The sequence below is a fragment of the Dipodomys merriami genome, unplaced genomic scaffold (genome assembly GCF_024711535.1).
Source record: "Dipodomys merriami isolate MVZ:Mamm:240054 unplaced genomic scaffold, mDipMer1.0.p SCAF_90, whole genome shotgun sequence".
NCBI lineage: Eukaryota > Metazoa > Chordata > Mammalia > Rodentia > Heteromyidae > Dipodomys > Dipodomys merriami.
The window spans coordinates 2,558,618-2,581,677 of NW_027206513.1; the positions used below are offsets into that span (position 1 = coordinate 2,558,618).

The window sequence follows — 23,060 nt, forward strand, 5'->3', positions numbered from 1 at the left end:
CAGTAAGACAATATGAAAAATATTGGTAGGGTATATAATTATAAGCTATATATAAATAAATATATATAAAAAAATCTTCAAGTTTATATAAACCTCAAGATAAAACTGACTAACATCAGAGATGATTTGGAAGAAAGCCACTGGAAGTATGTGGAAAAGTAATTTATGTAATAATCTTACAAAATTTTCTCATATAATCCAAAGTAAAAATAATAATTCAAACTGGGCACCAGTGGCTCATGCATTTGTAATCCTAGCTACTCAGGAGGCAAGGATCACTGTTCAAAGCCATCTAATCATGAAAGTCCATGAGACTCTTAGCTCTAATTAACGACAAAATTAAAAAAAAAAAAAAAAAAGAGCCAGAAGTGGATCTGTGGCTCAAGTGGTAGAGTACTATTCTTTTTTTTTTTGTTAGTCGCGGGGCTTGAACTCTGGGCCTGGGCACTGTCCCTCAGCTCTTCAGCTCAAGGCGAGTGCTCTACCACTTGAGCTACAGCGCCACTTCCGGTTTTCTGGTGGTTTATTGGAGATAGGAGTCTCACGGTCTTTCCTGCCCGGGCTGGCTTTGAACCTCGATCCTCAGATCTCAGCCTCCTGAGTAGCTAGGATTACAGGCGTGAGCCACCAGTGCCCTGCTTAGAGTACTATTCTTGAGTGCAAAAATTCAGGGACAGTGCCCAAGCCCTGAGTTCAAGCACCACAAAAAGCATACATAATAAGTCAAATGTATAGTTCCTTGGAATTTTTTTTTTTTTGGGGGGGGGGGTCTGGTCGTGGGGCCTGAACTCTGGGCCTGGGTGCTGTCCTCAGCTCTTCAGCTCAAAGCTAGCACTCTACCACTTGAGCCACAGTGCCACTTCCGGCTTTTTTCTTTTTGCTTATGTGGTGCTGAGGAATCAAACCCAGGGCCTCAGGCATGCAAGGCAAGCGCTCTACCATTGAGCCACCTTCCCAGCCCCGAATTCTTTTTTTTTTAAAACAGGTATATTATTTTTTTATTGTGAAAATACTGTACAGAGGGGTTACAGTTACATGGGCAAGATAATAATTACATTTCTTATCAAGCATTGTAGCCTCCTCCTTTGTTTCCCCTTCCGACCCTTTCCCATCCTCCCCTCCGCCCCTCCTCCCCAAGCTCCTTTGAATTCTATCATTTTTTCTCCCAAGTTTTCTTTCTTTCTTTCTTTCTTTCTTTTTTTTTTTTTGGTCTGTCATGGGGCTTGAACTCTGGGCTTGGGCGCTGTCCCTGCGCTCTTCAGCTCAAGGCTAGCGCTCTACCACTTGAGCCACAGCATCACTTCCGGTTTTCTAGTGGTTTATTGAAGATAAGAGTCTCACAGACTTTTCTGCCTGGGCTGGCTTTGAACCGTGATCCTCAGATCTCAGCCTCCTGAATAGCTAGGATTACAGGTGTGAGCCACTGGCGCCTGGCTTCTCCCAAGTTTTCTAAGTCTCATTTTGTTGCTTAAATAATTTTACTGATTTCTTCTTTCTCTCTCTCTTCTTTTCCCCCAACTCCTCTTTCTCATTCTTTTCTTCTTCTTGTTCTTCTTACCCCCCCCCCCTTTTTGGGAAATGTCTATGTAGTTCATGCTGTCCTCAGGACTTTTGATTTTCCTGCCTCAGCTTCCCAAGTATTGAAATTACAGGCATGTGATACCAAGCTTAGCCTCTTAATTTCTTTTATGTCGTAAATACTATGCTATTCTTAACTATGAAAATTATTGTAATATGCTTTCAAAAATTATAGTTGAGCCAAGTGCTGGTAGCTCACTCCTATAACTGTAACTATGCAGGAGGCTGAGATCTGAGAATCATGGTTCAAAGCTAGTCAAGGCCAGGAAAATCTATGAGACTCTTGTCTCCAATTAACCACCAAAAAGCTAGAAGTGGAGCTGTAGCTTGAGTGGTAGAGTGCAAATCTTGAGCACAAAAGCTTAGGGCAGTGCCAAGGCCCTGAGTTCAGGCATCAGGACCTGCACACACACATAAGTAGTTATAGTTGATACATGATATCTGTTAGTGAAATGAGCTCCCTTCCCATAGCTTAGCCTACTCCTTCCCTTCTCCACAGCTTAGCATGCTCCCTTCCAAGGCAACACTAGGCCCATGTAGTAAAGGCAGTAAATAAACAACTTCCAACCCTCTTTACCTTGGGATGGCACTTCTCTGGGGCAACAAGAGCCCCTTAGAGTGACCTTCAGGTCTGCACAGCTGCAGGACCCCTTATCTACTATTTGGATAGCAGCCATAAATCCTAGTCCACCATGATGAAGCCTGTGGCCCACATGTCTACACCAGGGTCTCTGCCTCCTAGCCCCTTCGAGCCCCTCCTAAGCCTCCTAGGTTCTTTAGGTCACCTCAGACAATAGTCGGTGCTTCTTCTCACTTCTCCCTTGTGAGAAGGAGTCTTGCCAGCCCCCTTTCCCCACAATAAACCTTTCTTTGTTCTCTGTACCTGGATGTCTGCGTGGTTCTCTGGCTAAGCCTAATACTCTTTTCAGTTAATCTTTCAATACCCATATTTTTGATGTGCTGGAAGGCTTTTGTTTTGTGTTTTCAAGTGATATGGATCAAACCCAGGTACTTCCACATGCTAGGCACCCTCCTAGTTTTGCTGGGTTTTTTTTTGTTGTTGTTTTTGTTTTTTGTCAGTCATGGGGCTCAGAGTTTGGGTGTGGGATCTACAATTTTGAGCCACAATGCTACTTCTGGTTTTCTGGTATTATAAAAATCTTACAGACTTTCCTACCAGGCTGGCTTTGAACCTTGATGGTCAGATCTCAGATTCCTGAGTAGGTAAGAGTGTGACCATGCACCACTGGTGCCTGACTCTCCCAGTTGTTGTTGTTGTTGTTTATAATTCATTATCCAGCCTCCCTTTCTGTTCCTCTTCCTAATACTTCCTAGCCTCTAGTGCCCACTATTATTCTATTTTTATGAGAAAACCTTTTTTAGCTTCTACATAGGAGACCAATGTTATTTTTCTGTGCCTGGCTTATTTCTCTAACACAGTATCTTTTAGTTCCATCTGTGTTGCTGCAAAAGACAAGAGGAGGCTGGGTGTTAGGAAAAAGGAGGGGAATGAAAAAGGAATAGACCAGACTCAATTGTCAACAGGCTAGGACTGTTTATTGCCAGCAAGGGACACAGACCTTCCTGGGGGTTTGGAGGTTGTGCAAGGGACTGGATTTGGGGCCAGGTTTATATGGGTCTTAAGGAAGCAGAAACTTTAAAAAATGGGCTATGGTCTCTTGGGGGCCAAGAGCGGCATCCTTGGCCAGGCCCAAAGAAGAATGCCCTGCCAGTGGCCAGCCTGTGAACAAGCAGGAACCTAGTGCTTTGCCTGCTCTGGGGGAATAAGTTGGGAGTCAAGCCTTCACTGGGCACTGTTAGCTCACTCACTGCTGGTGCTCTACCACTTGGGCCACAATTCCATTTCCAACTTTTTGGTGGTGAGAGACAAACATACTATGGACTTTCCTGCCCTGGTTGTATTCAAATTGTGATCCTTAGATCTAAGTCTGCCAAATAGCTAGGAATAGAGGCATGAGCCACCAGTACCCAGCTAAGACTTTGTTTTTATATTATTGGAATATCATTAACTGGTCATTCCATTGCTTACATACAGTTCTCAGATGACAGCAAGATCATCTCATTTCTAGTCATCTCATCCTTCTTGCTTCAAAAATGTTTTTTTACATTCAGCTTTTTTAAAAATAATTTTTATCGTGATTAAGTGATTACATAAATTTCACAGTATTGTGAGAATGATACTCAAAGTCATAAACACATTCTAACCTTCATGAGGCAAATTGTTATTATTGTGGTCTATAAAGTTTGTAAATTCTATCTATGAGCTTTGGCAATACCTGATGTTTGTACATGTCTTTCCTCTTCAAAAGCATTTTTATCTTTCTAATGTCATCAGACTTAAGCATCATCTTCTTACCTTAGCTTGGAAGTCCCTGTATACTTTGCTACTGTTTTAATATTCCAATCTTGCCACTCCCATCTCCCATCAAAACCTACAACCTGGAAGGTCTTTTCTTTCTCCACTTCTTGGCACAGATTGTTCTTTCTTAGCTAAAACACATTCAAATTTACCTTTCACACCCTTAACATTACATAGTTCTTAACTGTCTTCTTCTTTTGCCACTTGACTTGCCATCTAAATCTCTAGAGGATGTTTTCATATGATCCTGTGAAACAGTTATTCCCACCAACATAGAACTGATTGCAATGCTTACTGGAAAGAGCACACATGTACATGCAATCTCTAGTATATAGCAGGTCTTCAATAATTACTGGAGAGTGATTTGGGTGACTGGTAAGGCAGCCTGGGTTTCTTGACTATAAATGCATCCTCTTTTATCTAAATGTTTATGCAGGATTCTATCAGCAGCCTCTTGAGCATTACTTACATTAGAGAATGAATGAGCTAATCCTTTAAAAAAATTTTTTTATTGTAAAAATAATGTTTTTTATGTTTTTTTGTTTTTAATGTTTTTATTGTAAAAATACTGTACAGAGGGGTTACAGTTTTTTTATTGTAAAAATACTGTACAGAGGGGTTACAGTTACCTGAGCAAGGTAATGAGTACATTTCCTATCAAGCATTGTTGCCTCCTCCTTTGAGTTTCCCCTACCATCCCTTTGGACAGCAGTACAAGGTTTTCCCAGTACAAAATGTCAGGTAAGGTACCCTGTAAGTAATCCCTGCTGAGCTTTAGGAATCAGAGCACTTTGTTCTGAAAACTATTAACTGTCCTAAAAAGGTTAAATGCTCACAGCACAGGGCTCTGGGTTTAACTGACTCCCTTCTCAGGACGTTCTGGACACTTGCCATAGACTTCGTGAGAGCTTTGTTTCTCTACAAGTGAGCGTGGAGTCGGGCTGGTGCAGAAGATGCAAGAAACAGGAAAAAACTAGCCGGCCAGGCTCCACCTCCACCCTGACCCGCCTGAACCCACCCGGCGGGCGCGGCTAGTTGTCCATTCCCGTATCCGTGCTCCACCTCTTCGCTCAGACCCTCAACAACGTCGAGACTGTGGGGTACCACCCAGCCTCCCGCCTTCCCTCCCGCCCCCTCCGCCCACTAGACTCCGCCTCCACACCCGGCCCCGCCTTTACATTCTGCCCCGCCCCCCTCGGCCCGCTTAGCTCCGTCTTTACACTCTCGTCCCGCCCACCCTGCCCACTAGACTCCGCCTCCACACCCGGCCCCGCCTTTACATTCTGCCCCGCCCCCCTCGGCCCGCTTAGCTCCGTCTTTACACTCTCGTCCCGCCCACCCTGCCCACTAGACTCCGCCTCCACACCCGGCCCCGCCTTTACATTCTGCCCCGCCCCCCTCGGCCTGCTAGGCTCCGTCCCCACACTTAGCTCCACCTTTACGCTCTCGTCATGCCCACTGCCCACTAGACTCCGCCTCCACTCGGCTCCACTCACTACCCCATGAGGTCCGCCACCACGCTAGGCCCTTGCCTGGCCACGCCCCCTACCCTTATGTAGCCACTCTCCTCCACCCCCCCCCCACGCCCGCTTCCTCTAGTTTATTGCGGAGCCCCAGTTCTGAACCTCACTTCCGCGTCAGGCCTGCGGCCCGGGCCCGCACTGAGCCTCCCTGCAGGTTCAGGCCTCCAACTCCGCATCCAGGCCCGAGGCCCGCTTCCTCGACGTGGGCCCGCCTTCCGGGGGCGGAGCTACGCCAGGTGCAGGCCTGGGGCGTGGCTGGCGTCAGGGAGCTCCAGGTGTGGCTTCCGCATCAAGATGGCCGCCGCCTGCCGCGCCGGAGTGAGGCTGCGGCCCCGCCGCTTCTCCGTCGGGACCCCACTCCTCTGTGTCTCTCTTTGCTTCCTGTGCGGGGCCCCAGTGGCTGTGGACGCCGTCCCCGAGCTCGGGCTCTGGACCGAGTCTGTCAGTGACGTGAGTGGGGGTGGGGACCGAGCGTGACGTGTCTCGGGCTCTCGGGCCCTCGCGGGGTCGCCCACCCCACCCCACCCGGGGTCCCTGGTACACTCCCCGATTCTGGTGGCTGCAGTGCACGCCCTGGGCTTCTGGCAGCGTCAGGCTTGTGCATGGACGCCTTTCCCAAATGACGCTCTTTCCGTTTATGGGGCGCTCCATCCCGCAGTGGGGCGCGGGCGCGGAGCCGGCGCGCTCAGGCCGGGTCACGGCCTGGCTGGTTCAGCCCGCGGGCCGCCAGCTCCGCGCCCCTCGCGGCAGGACCCGACCCGCGTTCCGCCGGGACGCAGCCGTAGGGCCACGGCGAGGACGGGGGTTGCGGCGTCCTTTTAGAAAGCCCTTTATGGGGTTTGTGGTGTTAAGTAAACGGGGAGCGGCTCTCCGGCAGTCACTCCCACTGTTACTTTCCTCCTCGGGGGTTCATGCATTTTTCTCTCCTGCTCCTTAGTGTCGGGGTTCTGGGTGGAGATGAGGTTGGGATATGGTGGAGTGTTTAAAAGGCGAGTCTGGAGGCAGGGGTGGGTGGAAACTCTTAGTCGGGCAGGCCATGAGAGAACTTGACGTTCTGTAGTTAGTGGAGAGGATGTGGGAGGAAGGAATGCAAGGGTAAAATTATAGAAAGTATTGCAAAGAGACAGGAAGTCAGGAAGAAGCATTATCTTTTGTTTCTCTGGGGTCAGATGATTCATCCAGTTCTGTTTAGATGAGTATTTTCCATATGTATTGAAATGAAGTCCCAGTTCTAAACTTAGAATTTCTTTCCCCAAACAAAATAATAATAATAATAATACTAAGACCTACAAATACTTCCTGCATCACAAAAGCGGTCCAATGTGTTGTTCAGACTCATTGCAGCTATTTATTTCTTGTATGATTCTAATGAGTTTGTGCCCTGTGTTGTGCATCAGTGATACAACCAGTACCCCTTCATTACTGAATTTCTCTGAATAATAAAAAGCTACATCTGGTGAACCACACATACAGTTTCTTGATGTGTCTACAGTGAATACAACCAAGCCAGTTATAAACTATAAGATACTCGAAGAGAATTAGCTACATGATACTGTTAGTGTGCTTGAGCTTATCTGTAAAGATGTTTGCCAGGTAGACTGGATGAGGAGAATTCAAAGTCCATGGGAGAAAATGACTGTTTTCCCCCTGCACAAGGAAGAGAGATTGGTCATATAATGTAATCAGGTTAACTTTATTCCTGTGTAACTGAGGCCAGCAGTGGTCAGTAAAAACCTTCTTTGCAAAAAAGTAAGTTGATTTTGTGTAAACTCTTCCCTCCTCCCCCCCACTTCAACTTGTCAGACTTGCCCTTCAGAACAGGAAGAAGTACTGCTTTCCTTCATACTGCAAATATGAAGAAATGGTTCTTTTGGCTATAAAGTTTGTGAAGACTTTTGAGTATCACTTCATGCTCATTGACTAGACTGGTCATTGCTCTTACAAAAATAAATTTTAGACAAAGCCCCCTTTTCTCAAGAAGTTCATGAGTAGATGCTTTATGCATGGCAGCACACTTGGAATATTATAGATGCACCAAATTTGCCACTTAATACTGCTCTCTGTAGATTCCTGGCTGGTCTCAAAAATTTTTTTAAACAACAACAACAACAAAGGAGTGGCCCAGACACTGCTTGCTCATACCTATAATCTCAGGAGGCTGAGATCTGAGGCTCTTAAAGCTAGTTCAGATACATCGAAAAGCAGGGGTTTTACCGTGGGGGAGGGACATACAAAACAACAAAGAAATCATCTTATAAATATGTTAGAAACAATTGCATTAAAGTAAAAAACATTTGAGTACTTATCTTGGGGTTCATTTCACCTAACATCAACATATCTGACCTTTTCTGCTTGTCTCAAACATATGCTAGTTATTACTGTATTTGATGTTGGTATAATTTGTGGAGGGGAAGGGAAAAAAATCGTTTAATTAGGGATACAGGTGGACCCATTGCAACAATGAGATGTACAAGTCCTTATGTCGAAAAAACGAACTTTACAACTTTGGGGGGGGGGATACTGGTGGGAGGCAGGATATGGGAAGGGATAGGAAGGGGAAACAAAGGAGGAAACAAAATGCTTGATAAGAAATGTACTCATTATCTTGCCCATGTAATTGTAACTCCTCTGTATGGTATTTTCATAATAAAAAATTTAAAAAAAAAAAGCTAGTTCAGAGCCATCCAGGAAAGGAAAGTCCGTGAGACTTTTATTTATTTATTTATTTATTTATTTATTTATTTATTTATTTATTTATTTATTTTGGGTTCAGTCGTGGGGCCTGAACTCTGGGCCTGGGCGCTGTCCCTCAGCTCTTCAGCTCAAGGCTAGCGCTCTACCACTTGAGCCACAGCACCACTTCCGGCTTTTTTCTTTTTGCTTATGTGGTGCTGAGGAATCGAACCCAGGGCCTCATGCATGCAAGGCAAGTGCTCTACCACTGAGCCACCTTCCGAGCCACCTTCCCAGCCCCCCCTCCCCGGTGAGACTTTTATCTCCAATTACCTACCAGAAAATAGGAAATGGAGCTGTGACTCCAAGTGGTGGAGTACTAGCCTTGAGCACAAAAGCTCAGGGTCAGGGTTCAAGCCCCAGGACCAACCAAAAAAAATGGAAAGGATTGGAACAGCATCAGTGTGTGATAAATTTGTGGTACTTCTGCTGAGTGAAATGCAAAGTGTGAGAGGTAAATCACTCAGGTTTAGATAGTTTTCCATACCTGAGTTCCAACTTGAGCTGGAGACCAGGAGTTTCAAAAGTCCAGTACCTGCCTGGTTAAGGCAAATCATAATCTGATGGAAACCATTTTTTTTGCATTTTCAATTTTTAAAAATAATTTTTTATTGAGATTGAGTGATTTCACAAATTTCACAGTATTGTAGCATAGTGATACTTAAAGTCACATATACATTTTAACCTTCACAAGGCAAATTGTCGCTATCGTGGTCTATTAAGTTTGTGAATTCTATAAACTTTGACAATACAACCATTTCTTCCACATTGGGTGATATGTACACTTCTTTCCTTTTGCTTACTGTAAGCTGTTCCCTCTTTCCCTCTCATTCCCTCCCTTCCATCACTGCCCTTGAGTTGCTTAGTTCCTTTTTGTCAATGTCCTGTGTAGCTGATGGGCCCCCCTCTGTTGTATTTTTTCCCTGTTTCCCTCTGATTCTGTGCCTTCCTAGCTTCCCTCCGATGTGCGTGTATATATATATATATATATATATATATGCATATATATACATATATATGCATATATACACATATACCATTTATGAGGTCAAGAACATGGAGTTATTTAGAAATTATATGACAAATTAAGTAGATATCCTTTGTTTCTTAAGTCCTGTTTACTTTGTCATATCTCCTTGCATTTTGGCTTTAGCATCCACATATCAGGGAGATATGTGCTGTTTGTCTCTTTGCTCTTCGCTTACCTCACTCAAAATGATATGCTCTGGTTCTATCCATTTCCCTGAAAATGCTATTATTTTATCCTTTCTAATGGCTGCATAATATTCCATTGTATATAGGTACCACAATTTTGGGATCCATTCATCTGTAGTGGGGCATCTGGGGTGTTTCCATATCTTGGCTATTGTGAACAGTGCTGCAATGAAAATGGAGGTGCATGTGTCCTTGTATCCTGGTTGCTGTTGTTCAGGGTAGATGCCTAAGAGTGGTATGACTAGGTCATAGGGGAGGTCTATATTTAGCTTTCTGAGGTACCTCCAGACTGTTTTCCAAAGTGGTTGTATTAGTGTACATTCCCACCAGCAATGTAATAGGGTACCTCTTTCTCCATATCCCTGCCAGTATTTGTCATTGGCTGAATTTAGGATTTGGGCCGTTCTGACTGGGGTAAGGTGATATCTCAGGGTTGTTTTTATTTGCATTTCCTTTATATCCAGGGATGGTGAACATTTCCTCATGTGTTTCTTTGCCATTTTTATCTCTTCTTCTGAGAAGTCTCTAGTTCCCTTGTCCATTTAACAATTGGTTTGTTAGATTTGGGAAGGATACGTTTCTTGAGTTCCATGTTTGTAATGGGTATTAGGCCTTTGTCTGATATGTGGCTGGTAAATATTTTTTCCCAATTGGTTGGTTGTCCTTTTAGTTTGGCATCTGTTTTTAGCTTTGTAGAAACTTTTTATTTTAAGGTAGTCCCATTTGTCGAGTCTTTCTCCAAGTTGTCTCTCTCGAAGTTGTGACCCTGGGACTCTGTTCAGGAAGTTCCTGCCTGTGCCTGTAAGTTCAAGTGTCTCTTCTACTCTGTCTTGCAGTAGTTTCAGAGTTTCAGGTTTCATGTTAAGGTGGAAACCTTTTTTTAAAATTATTGCGATAACTCAGGACTTTAAAAAATGCCATTGGGGCTAAGGTTGTATATAACTCAGAAATAAGAGTGTTTGCTTAGCATGTAAAGAGCACTGTTTAAGCACTAGTACCAAGCAATGATGGTAATAATAATAACATCCCCCCTTGGGCCAGCATACCCCACTTATTGGTTGGACTAGGTCCTCAGACCACCAGTAGTATTTAGAGGTGTGAATGAGAGAGCCAGCCATTAAGGGAGAGGTGTTAAACATAACTGCTACTCACTTTGGCTGCTATCTCAGGGGAAATTACAGGATCAGGTGTGAAGGCAGAAGTACCAGTTATGTTGTTGCAGAAGTCTAAATAGGAATGTTGAGAAGCTGAATTATGACAATGGAGGCAGTTTGGAGAGGAAAAGCTATATTTGAGAAGTGCTTATAAAATAAAATATGCTTGACAGAAAAGGTCAGATAAGTTGATGATAGGGGAATGAACCCCAAGATAAGTATTCAACATTTTTTTTTCCCTTCATGCAATTGTTTCTAACATATTTATAAGATAATTTCTATGTTGCTTTGTATGTCCCTCCCCCACGGTATAACCCATGCTTTCTCTGTATTTGAGGTTGGTATAATTTGTGGAGGGGAAGGGAAAAACATCGTTTAACTAGGGATACAGGTGGACCCATTGCAACACTGAGATGTACAAGTCCTTATGTCGAAAAATGAACTTTACAACTTTGGTGGGGGGTGGGGGGAAAATAAGGTGGGGGAGGGGGGAGTATGGGAAGGAATGGGAAGGGGAAACAAAGAGGAGGCAACAACGCTTGATAAGAAATGTACTTATTATATTGCCCATGTAATTGTAACTCCTCTGTACGGTATTCTCACAATAAAAAAAATAAAAATAAAATAAAATATGCTTGATTGAGGCTGAGTAATGGAGAGGAAGGAGCCATGGCTAGACAACTAGATGGCTTCAGCTTTAGGTAGACTGTGGGAAGAATTGGTGAGAAGCAGAGAGGAATGTATATGGTTTCTGACAGGTCAGCCTGCCTTATCTATCAGTAGGTAGATGCATTTTAGGCAGTTGGGCTAAGGGGTTTATTGTTAGTGTTGAAACTACCAAAAGAGAGAGGGGGGAGAAGGTTTGGAATAGCAGCAGTGTGAGGAGAGAAGGATGAGATTACCAAGAAAGAGCAACCTGATGTTAGTTTTTTCTTGTTTTTAACTACTTGTTCATTTAATAGTGGAATAAGAGTGGTAGGGGATTGAGTTGAGGGCCTTATACATACTAGGCAGGTGCTTTATTACTGAACCTACCCAGGAAGGAGTTTATAGGCTTATAGGCTGGGTTTGGTAGGGTAAGAAAACTATGTAGGTGAAGAAAAAATATAAGAGAAAATTTGAATAAGTTTTCAAGTTGATCAGGAAGGTCCTAGGAGAAGAAAGGTATATCATGCAATTTAGACTTGAAACATTTCTGGAGAGGCAAGAAGGCCTTGTATAGAGTCTATAGGAATTTGTTCATTTCAGTTACGGAGGTAGGTTATAACAATTTGAAGAAGGATATAGTTTTTATCAAAGGAAAGTATGTTGACTTTGTTACCAACAGAGCAGTATTCAAGTGCACAGAATTCATGTTGCATCTGAGCAACACTTATTACAATGGCAGCAGCTCTTTGTGGGGCCTGAACTCTGGGCCTGTGCGCTATCCCTCAGATCTTCAGCGTAAGGCTAGCACCCTAATACTTGAACCATAGCGCCACTTCTGGCTATTTCTGCTTATGTGGTCCTGTAGAAACCCAGGGCTTTATGCATGCAAAGCAAGCCCTTTCCCACTGAGCCACCTTCATGGCCCCCTGGTAGCAGCTCTTTCTTTGTGGCACCAACCCTGCTTGAGACCATTTAAGGAAGCGGCATTTATAATCCTCACACATGAACTGCAGGAGTAAATACATTGGACAAGATTTTTAGCAATTGAACTGCACAATTGGATCTCCTTTTGGGTATGGGGGGAGAGGTTTCTAGGGATTGATAGTGCTTTAGCACCTGAGCCATGCCCCTAATCCTGGCTCTGCATTTTAAAAGCTGTTCACTCTAATCCAACAGAGTGCAAGGATTAAAGTTCTGAATTTAGTGAAAGAAACTATCTTAAACCAGAGAAAAAAATTAACAAGGTCTTTCTATATTTTTCATTTCAGAAATCAGGACCTTTGATATTTAGGAAAACTATGTTTAATTCTACTGAAATCAAGTTTTCTGGTGAGTATAATAGTATAATAAGCTACAATATTAATACATATTGTAAACAGATACATTAACGTAAACTGATATAACGTAGTATATAGTAAGCTAAGTGCTTTGTTTTTTTAAAGTGGTACTAACATTATAGTTTTGCTTCAATCAAGATAGGGTTATATGCAAGAATAAATTTTTCTAATCTAATTCAGAAAATGTGATATGAATCTTTAAAAATTATAAGTAATGTCTGGTAAAGTAGGCTTTAGTAAAAATGTCTGAAATTTAACTTTAAGACCTAGACTTTAAAATAAAACTAGGTAAATTTCCTTTTGTGAATATATGGAATATAATGTTATGGTTGTGATAAAAACTTTCATGGTATTGAAAAATTTCTAAGTGTACATGATATCATAGTGTAAAATTTTCTAGACATTAGCATTTTAGTTAGAGTACTAGAGCTTATAGAAGTGAAAGTAAGTGTAGAGTGTTAGAATTATTAAAGTGAAAATAAGCGTTTTAAGTATGGCTCAAATGATAGAGTACCTGCCTAGCAAATGTAAGGCCCTGAGTTCAAATCACAGTACCACAAAAAAATAATAAAGTGAAAATATTTGCTTGGTACTATCTTTGCTCTGTAAACACTGATACACAGGTTACCAATGCTTTTTAATTTTTTAATGGACTAACATAAAAAATTATATTTACTAGATACAATTCTTGTTTTTGTTTCTAGTATCTTGACTAGGAAAGTTGGTAGCCAGAGTTAAAGCCCCAGGATAAGGAGCAATTTTCATTGTAAACTGGCCTCCCCAGGACCCAAAGTTATTCCTTTTCTCTTTCTTTTTTTTTTCCTCATGCTGTGGTCATCTGTTAGGGATGTTTCTACCATCAGCAGAGTCTTTCCTAAAGGAAGATGACAGCCAATAGCTAAAAGGCAGAGGTACTTTAGAAATGCTCTGTGATTTCATAGGTCGTCATGTTAAGAGGAAATTGAAGTCTTGGGTGGTGGGTAAGGAATAATTTTGGTGTGTGTTTGCTTTAATGAATTCATGTCTTAAAAGCTTTAACAGAATCTCTGCGTAGGACTGACAACCAGATATATGGGATAAAACAAAAGCAATGCAGACTACTGAAACACAAAATTTGATGTTATGAAATCATTGCATCAGGCCTCAGAGCAAAAGTGGAGCAGTATACTCTACTCTTAAAGGATTTAAGAGCAGACGCATAACATAGTTGAGATTTAGTGAGGCAAAAACTGGCTATGTCCAATAGCACTCAGGAGAGAGGTCTTCTTGAATCATAACTGCTTATGACCTGTAGCTGGAAGGTATGGAAGAAGCATCAACTTGTGCTGGTGCTGTGCTCACTGAGCAGCCTTCTTACCACATTGGGTTCCAGGAATGCATGCAGAAAGGAGAATTAATTTGATTATTACACATCTACTTTCTAGTTATTCACTATAAGTGAATGGGCATTGTAGTTTATAAATCTACATTGGTATTGTGGGGAACAGGTGAAATAAGGAATCTGTCTTCACAGGACCAGATTTAAGTGTCTTGAAAGCTAAAAACTGCCCTTGAATATATGTCCATGTTCATGCTGTTTTGGAAGATGAGACATTCTTTGGCTATTCAGTCAAGTAGACTCAGTGTTGATACTTTATGAAAATACAAAGACCCTAAAACAATTTTGAAAAAAAAAAAAAGATCAAAGAGCTTTTACTATCTGATTTTAGAACTTAAGTAAGCTGTAGAATTGTGACTGTGGCTGGGCGCAGTGGTGCGCCTGTAATCCCAGCTATTCGGAAGGCTGAGCCCAGAGGATCTCTTGAGTCCAAGAGTTCTGGGCTACAGTGCGCTATGCCGATCGGGTGTCCACACTAAGTTCAGCATCAATATGGTGACCTCCCGGGAGCGGGGGAACACCAGGTTGCCTAAAGAGGGGTGAACCGGCCCAGGTCAGAATTGTGACTGTGGTTCTCACATAGGAATAGACAGGTAGAACAATGAAACAGACTAGTAAGTGCAGAAACAAACTCAAAAGTATTGTTAACAGTCGATGCAAAAACCACTGGGGAAAAAATACATCTCAATCTTAATTCTTATCATGGACTTAGGCACTTTATTCCCACCTTCATCTCTTTCTTCTGGGGCTCCATATGCACATATTTTAGATCACTTGATATTGCTAGATGATATAGTTCTTTTACAATCTTGTTTGAACAGTTTCTTATGACAATCCTTTTATCTAGAGTAGCTTTTAATACCGGGCTAACTGTGATCTTTCTGTGTCTTTCCTGAATGCTTAATGTATTTAATGAGACCTCCACTGACTAGTGAAAACTCAAACTATTGGAAACTATGAGAATTACTAGAGAATTACTGGACTTCTTCCTATGCATAAGCATACTGCTTTTCAGTCAGATTTTCAAGGGTACTGCCATCCATGCAGCTTTCTCTTACTCTTTCTCAGTTCTTCCACCTCTATGTAGTTATCCAAGAGATTGAAGCCCTAGAAATTCTACCAGTCTTAGCCTTTTGGACTTCTATGTATGGGCTCAGTTTGGGGTGCCCTCTGTAAGGTAACTATCCTCTAAGATAACTCTGAATGATCCTTGCTTTCTGATACTCATGGCTATCAGAGCTAGTCTCAGTTATCAATAAACTGGTAGAGGTAGGAGCTGGGAAGATGGCTCAGTGGTAGAGCGCTTGCCTTGCATGCATGAGGCCCTGGGTTTGATTCCTCAGCACCATATAAACAAAAAGAAAAAAGCCGGAAGTGGCGCTGTGGCTCAAGTGGTAGAGTGCTAGCCTTGAGCTGAAGAGCTGAGAGACAGCGCCCAGACCCAGAGTTCAGGCCCCATGACCGTACCCCCCCCAAAAAAAAACAAAAAAAAAACTGGTAGAGGTAGTGTTATATCCCTTCTGAACATACATTATAAAAGTTGTTCTGTCCCTCCTTTGCTCTATCCTTGATTACTTGCTCTGTGGAAGCCAGCTGCCATGTTTAAGGATATTCTAACAGACTTTTCTAACTTTTTTTTTTTTTGGGTCCAGTCGTGGGGCCTGAACTCTGGGCATGGGCGCTGTCCCTCAGCTCTTCAGCTCCAGGCTAGCACTCTACCACTTGAGCCACAGCGCCACTTCCGGCTTTTTTCTTATGTGGTGCTGAGGAATCGAACCCAGGGCCTCAAGCATGCAAGGCAAGTGCTCTACCACTGAGCCACCTTCCCAGCCTGACTTTTCTAACTTTTATACTTAACCTTTTTCTTTTTACTTTTTCCCCCCTCCAGTACCAAGATTTGAACTTTAGTATTAAAACCCTTTCAGTCTATGTCATCAAATCACCTAGAACTTGAAACCTTTGGTGGTACTTTGTGATAAACAAAGGCCAAATTCCTTGGCAAAGCATAAGACCATTCATGAATTTCTCTAGCATTCTTTTTAACTTTTAACTCTTCTCTTTTCCCCAATCAAAGTTGTAACCATATTGAGTTATCTTCAGATGGTCATACTCATGCCATGCTCACACTTAGCCTGGGTAATCTTTCTACATGGCTGACTCTTGCTTTTTCTTCCTCCAGCTAGCCTGCCTTTAACGACTTTCATATTCTCCTAGACTACATTAAGAGCCCTGCTCAGTGCTCTCTTCATGCTCTATCTCAACCCCTTAATCTATTGACAGTGCTTATAGGGAGCCCTTCCCTCCCCAATACCTCTTAGGTCATGGACAGGAATTGTTCATGTTTACTATTATGTCACTTTCTGCCTCACAGCTGGGGGCTCATTGAGTACATTTGGAATGAGGAAGAACAGTATTTAGACTGACATAGCTGTTATTTGCATATCAAGCTACTTGGTTGATTCCAACCTTGGACTTAAAAATGAATATAGCAACTTTTGATTAATAATTTAAATGATTTTATCTGTGATTGTCACATTAAAGTAGTCTATTTTAAATATGTTCTTAAATCCTTCAGTCTGTATTAAACTATGTATATTAACGTAAAATGAAACTTCCTTTTTCTAAACAGTAAAGTCATTCAGTTGTTCTGGGCCGGTGAAGTTTACCATAGAGTGGCATTTGAAATATCATACCTGTCACAATGAATATCCTGAGCTGGAAGTAAGTAAAATGCAAATCTTCATTACACACACACACACACACACACACACACACACACACACACACACACACACACACACACACACACACACACACACACACACACACACACACACACACACACACACACACACACACACACACACACACACACACACACCCCTACACACACACCCCTACACACACACACACACACACACACACACACACACACACACACACACACACACACACACACACACACACCCCTACAAAGGAAAAATTCGAAATATAAAACCATAATATTCTGATGAGTAGTAGGTAGACAGGCAAGAAATAGAAGTGTTCTAGGTTAATTTAGAGACATTGTAGTTTCCTTATAATTATCTTTAAAAAATATTAGTGTGTAAATCAGCCTTTTTAGGGCCATTGGTAAAAGGATTATGGATTATATAAAAATAAAAATCAACCTAATTTAAGAAGGAATTTAAAATTTTTTTCATTCAGTAAATTAGTTAAAAGAATCTAAAACTTTAGTGAGGACAAGTAAATTTTGTGTGTTCTAGAGAGAGATGGGATGGGCAGAAGGAGAATGAGAGAAGAGGAAAAAGCTGGGCTGAGAAAGGTCTCCCCACCTTGGCTCAGAAGCCTGGCTCTTTCCTTCTGGAATATGCTGGCTTCCTTGTGTCACTCAACAGAGATGTTCTTTGATGATTTCATGATGGTACTTGGAATGGTTTCATGATTTTCAGCTTCCATGCTGAATAATGTATGAGTTTCCATATTTTATTACTATTATCTTTTCCTTTGAAGTAGGTGCTGTTTTCTTTGAATGTTGCTTTTTCCTCCCCCTAGGTATTTTATTCCTTCACAATAAATACTTTAATGCCATGTTCTAAACTGAGGAAGTTTAACACTAATACAATATGATTATCCAATATGCAGACTTTATTAACATCTGATCAGTTTACCACTTAAGCAGAGTTTGTTGTCTGGCACAGGATTTAATCTAGAATCACATTAAATGTCTTGTTTTTAGTTGTTGATAATTTCAGAGCATATACACCATTTATTTCCGTAGTGTCTCTTAATTTGAGCATTTTTGAGGTATTCTTACAATCAGATTCAAATTAATCACTTCTAGAGAAATTGTGCAGAATAGTACTTTGTCCCATTTTGGCCAGTGTTAATTCAATCAGTTGAGTTTTTACTATAAAGTTAGCTTTCTCTTTGTTAAAATTTGTGGGGTGTGTGTGTGTGTGTGTGTGCGCGTGCACGCGCGCATGTGTGTGTGTGTGTCTGTGTGTGTGTGTGTGTTTGCAAGTGTGTTTTGTGTACTGGGCCTGGGGTTTGAACTCAGGCCTGGTTGCTCTCTCTGAGCTTTTTTGCACAAGGCTAGCACTCTACCACTTGAGGCACAGCTCCACTTTCTGCTTTTTGGTGGTTAATTGGAGATAAGAAAATCTCAGACTTTCCTCCCTGGGCTGGTTCAAACCTCAGTCCTCAGATTTCATTTCCCTGAGCGACTAGAATTACAGGTATGAGTTACCAGCACCTGGCTGGGAAAAGACCTTTGAACCCCTAAAGAAATTGTTTTCTTTCTTTTTTTTTTCACTCAAAGCATTCGTTTGTTTTAGCATCCTGTCATGATTCTTGTTTGATAAATCAGTTGTTCCTGGAGTGATTGCTAAATGATGATTTTCTCTCTCGTGTGTGTGTGTGTGTGTGTGTGTGTGTGTGTGTGTGTGTGTGTGTGTGTGTGTGTGTGTGTGTGTGTGTGTGTGTGTGTGTGTGTGTGTATGTATATATATATATATATATATATATATATATATATAAAAACATGTATTGGTATATTGTACTACATGGATGAGCTTTCCCTTTTCAAAATCTTGTCTGTCAATCACCAATATGGATATTAATTTTTCCTTTATAATACATGTTATAATAGATTGCTACATTTATTCAGTCTATCCTCTGTTTGGTCTGTTAGAGCCAACTTAGTTGCTGCTATTAGGAACTTGATTCATTCTGGGATATATGGAGCCTCACATTGTTGGTGTGTAATCATTTTCCCTATTCTCATGGATTAGCTACTTGGCTGCATTAGTTTTGTAAAACCTCCCTAATATAGGATAAAGTGGAACAAGATCTGTTTGTTTTATTTTTCTGGGAACGAGTCCTTTGTTGGTGATACATTTTTGTTATTACTTGTTCTTTTTTGGGGGGGGGTGTTGGGGGTTCCGGTCATAGGGCCTGAACTCTGGGCCTGGGTGCTGTCTCTCAGCTTTTCAGCTCAAGGCTAGCACTCTACGACTTGAGCCACAGTGCCACTTCTGGCATTTTTTTTTCTGCTTATGTGGTGCTAAGGAATCGAACCCAGGGCCTCAAGCATGCAAGACAAGTGCTCTACCACTGAGCCACCTTCCCAGCCCCTTACTTGTTTTTTTTTTTTTGTCGGCCGTGGGGCTTGAACTCTGGGCCTGGGCGCTGTCCCTCAGCTCTTCAGCTCAAGGCGAGCACTCTACCACTTGAGCTACAGCGCCACTTCCGGTTTTCTGGTGGTTTAATGGAGATAGGAGTCTCACGGTCTCTCCTGCCCGGGCTGGCTTTGAACCACGATCCTCAGATCTCAGCCTCCTGAGTAGCTAGGATTACAGGCGTGAGCCACCAGCGCCCAGCTCATTACTTGTTTTTTAAGATACAGTTTTACTATATCCCAGTCTAATCTTAAACGTGAGATCCTCCAGCTTTAGCCACCCAAATGCTAATTGTATTCAAATTTTTTCCTCTCTGGTATTTTATTGTATATTTTCAAGTATTCCAAACTGAATTAACTCTTGGTATTAATTAGATATTAAGTTTTACTTATCTTCTGGGAAAAAAGATGTGGAAATATATTACAACATATAATTTTACCTTGGGCAGGAGATGTCCCAAAAACATGAACTGCATTTTGATGAAGATTTGTGTAGTTATTTCAAGAATATTGACTGTTGGACAACAAAAAATGAAAACTTAGATTGCAACAGTGATTTGCAAGTGTTTCCCTCATTACATGTGAGTATCTGTCTTCCTCTTGTTAGAATGGAGCTTAGTCATGCTGGGCATAGTGGCATATATTTATAATCCCAGATACTCAAGTAGCAAAGGCAGGAGGATCTTGAACTCAGAAGGTTAGCCCTTGTAGCAAGATAGTAAGACACTCTCTCAAAATGAAATCAAAAGGACTAGGAATATGGCTCAAGTGGTAGAGTACCTACCTAGCAAGTAGGAGATCCTAGGTTCAATTCCCACAGGAACCAGGGGAAAAAAGTATTCACAGTAAATACAAATATGAACTTAAATAGTGCTTTATCCTATTTTGATAAAGAAAGGTACCTAGCTGTTAACTCCTAGCTTTAGTTTTTATGTGTATAGTAAGTAAAATATTGTATATAATAAGTTTATAGTAAGTAAAATATTTATGCCCTGTTCCTCTTGTTTTCATCTCTTTATTGAAACATTCTTTATGATCTGTTATCAAGATTTTTTCTCTTACTTTTTTTTTTTTTTTGGTCAGTCGTGGGGCTTGAACTCTGGGCCTGGGCGCTGTCCCTGTGCTCTTCAGCTCAAGGCGAGCGCTCTACCGCTTGAGCCACAGCGCCACTTGCAGTTTTCTAGTGGTTTATTGGAGATAAAAGTCTCACGGACTTTCTTGCCTGGGCTGGCTTTGAACCGGGATCCTCAGATCTCAGCCTCCTGAGTAGCTAGGATTACAGGTGTGAGCCACCAGCACCCGGCTCTTATTTTTTTCTTATGTCCACTCTTCTCAGGCCTTAGTCCTTATCATCCTATTGCTTTAGCCATAGTCAAGGTCACTGATCTATTCCTTTTACTAAAGGTCCTAATTTCTCAGCAGCAGTAACAGAACATTCCCTCCTTTTTTTTTTTTTTGGTTGGTGTTGGAGCTTGAACTCTGGGCCTCGGTACTGTCCCTCACCTCTTCAGCTCAAAGCTAGTGCTCTACTTGAGCCACAATGTCACTTTCAGTTTTCTGAGTAGTTAGATAAGAGTCTCACAGACTTTTCCTGCCCGGGCTGGCTTTGAACCGTGATCACCAGATCTCAGCCTCCTGAGTAGCTAGGATTACAGGCATGAGCCACCAGCGCCTGGCTACATTCCCTTCTTCTTTATGCCTTCCTCCTCTGAAGCATGTTAGGTTATAAATGTTATAAGCAATCAGCCCTGTAGGGAAGTTATGGTCTTTAACTTACATTTGTTCTGGACATTCCAAATGATTTCTTTTTTTTTTTTTGCTAGTCCTGGGCTTGCACTCTGTGTGAGTGTTGTCCTTGAGCTGTTGAACTCAAGGTTAGCACTCTACTATTTGAACCTTGGCTCTGTTTCTGGCATTTTGGTGGTTAATTGGTGATAAGAGTCTCACAGACTTTCCTATAGGAAAATCTGGGCTGGCTTTGAACCACAATCCTCAGATCTTACCCTCCATTGTACCTAAGATTACAGGTTCCTGGCTTCCAAAATGATTGGTATAAAAGTGTAATAAATATGCAGGAAACTACACGTAAGAATACACCTTGTTGAGTTTTCAGTAACTGAGGACACCTTTATTAACCCAGATTAAGTATAAAACATTTTAACAACTAGATCCCCTTTTGATTTCCTAACACTTACAGACTAACAGTAATATTTCTTTTTCTTTTATTTTATCTTTTTATTGTGAAAATACTGTACAGAGGGGGTTACAATTAGATGGGCAAGATAATGAGTACATTTTTTTGGGGGGGGGTCCGGTCGTGGGGCCTGAACTCTGGGCCTGGGCGCTGTCCCTCAGCTCTTCAGCTCAAGGCTAGCACTCTACCACTTGAGCCACAGCGCCACTTCTGGCTTTTTTTTTTCTTTTTGCTTATGTGGTGCTGAGGATTTGAACCCAGGGCCTCAGGCATGCAAGGCAAGTGCTCTACCACTGAGCCACCTTCCCAGCCCCATGAGTACATTTCTTATCAAGCACTGTAGCCTCCTCCTTTGTTTCCTCTTCCCATCCTTCCCCCAACACCCCCCCCCCCCGCACCAAAGTTGTAAAGTTCGTTTTCAACATAACGACAAGTACATCTCATTGTTGCAATGGGTCCACCTGTATCCCTATTTAAACGATTTGTTTTTCCCCTTCCCCTCCACAAATTATACCAACATCACATACAGTGAAAGCAGGGGTTATACCGTAGGGGAGGGACATACAAAGCAACAAAGAAATAATCTTATAAATGTGTTAGAAACAATCGCATGAAAGAAAAAAAAACATTTGAATACATATCTTAGAGTCAGTAATATTTCTAATAGTAATCACACTGATAGGAAGTAATTTGGGGTTTTTTATGTTTTTGTTTTTTGTTTTTGTTGTTGCCAGTCCTGGGGCTTGAACTCAGGGACTGGGCACTGTCCTTGCTTCTTCATGCTCAAAGCTAGTGCTCTACCACTTGAGCCACAGCACCATGCCAGCCTTTTCTGAGAAGTTCATTGGAGATGAGTCTCTCACAGACTTTCCTGCCTGGGCTGGCTTTGAACCATGATCCTCAGATCTCAGCCTTCTGAGTAGCTAGGATTACCGACATGAACTACCAGCACCTGGCCAGGAAGTAATTTATATGGCAGAATTATCTTACTCATAATTAGAGTACAAAGACAGTTGTATTCTGATCTTTAACTTTCAAATCTTCATTTTTAAAAATGTATTCGTATTAGAACTTTTCCCTCATTGAAATGAGCAATATAATTTTTTTTCCAGAATAAAGAACTAATGAGTGTGAGAAATATTTCAAACCAGGAAGGATCACTGGTAAGCTATTTTATTTGTATTTAAATTAAATGTTCACAATTTTAGTATGATTTAAAAAATTGGCGCACAGATATTTAGAGAATCATAATTATTAAGTGTCCTATTTTAAATAGTATGCTTTCTTATAGGTGTCTATAAATTCTACTTAATTGTCTTTGTTTAAAACTTTTTAAAAAATATAAGATGAATTTCTGAGCAGCCTTTGTTTTTTTGTTTTTGTTTTTTTGTCAGTCATGGGGTTTGAACTCTGGGCCTGAGTGCTGTCCCTGAGCTCTTCAGCTCAAGGTGAGCACTCTACCACTTGATCCATAGCACCACTTCCGGTTTTCTGCTGGTTAATTGGAGATAAGAGTCTCAAGAACCTTCCTGCCCCAACTGGCTTTGAACCATGCTCCTCAGATCTCAGCCTCCTGAGTAGCTAGGATTACAGATGTGAGCCACCAGCACCCGGCTCCAGCCTTTGTTTTTTAAAAAATATAATTTTATTGTTACTAAAGTATTCTACAGAGGAGTTACCATTTCATAAGTCAGGTAATGAGTACATTTCTTTTCCTGGACAATGTCACTCCTTCCTTTGC

At 41.7% G+C, this 23,060-nt stretch overlaps 1 protein-coding gene across 3 annotated transcripts in view; it reads left to right on the forward strand.

Moving 5' to 3' along the window:
- The first annotated feature begins 5,589 nt into the window (after window positions 1–5,589).
- The window catches only part of Tmem87b (transmembrane protein 87B), a 65,420-nt gene continuing 47,949 nt past the window's right edge, over window positions 5,590–23,060 (forward strand). For all 3 annotated transcript variants that reach the window (XM_070013278.1, XM_070013279.1, XM_070013280.1), the window contains exons 1-5: window positions 5,590–5,931; window positions 12,500–12,560; window positions 16,576–16,667; window positions 19,575–19,706; window positions 22,432–22,482. In XM_070013278.1, coding sequence (XP_069869379.1) covers window positions 5,776–5,931; window positions 12,500–12,560; window positions 16,576–16,667; window positions 19,575–19,706; window positions 22,432–22,482 — 492 coding nt within the window. In that variant the 5' untranslated portion in view covers window positions 5,590–5,775. The remainder of the gene's footprint in view (window positions 5,932–12,499; window positions 12,561–16,575; window positions 16,668–19,574; window positions 19,707–22,431; window positions 22,483–23,060) is intronic.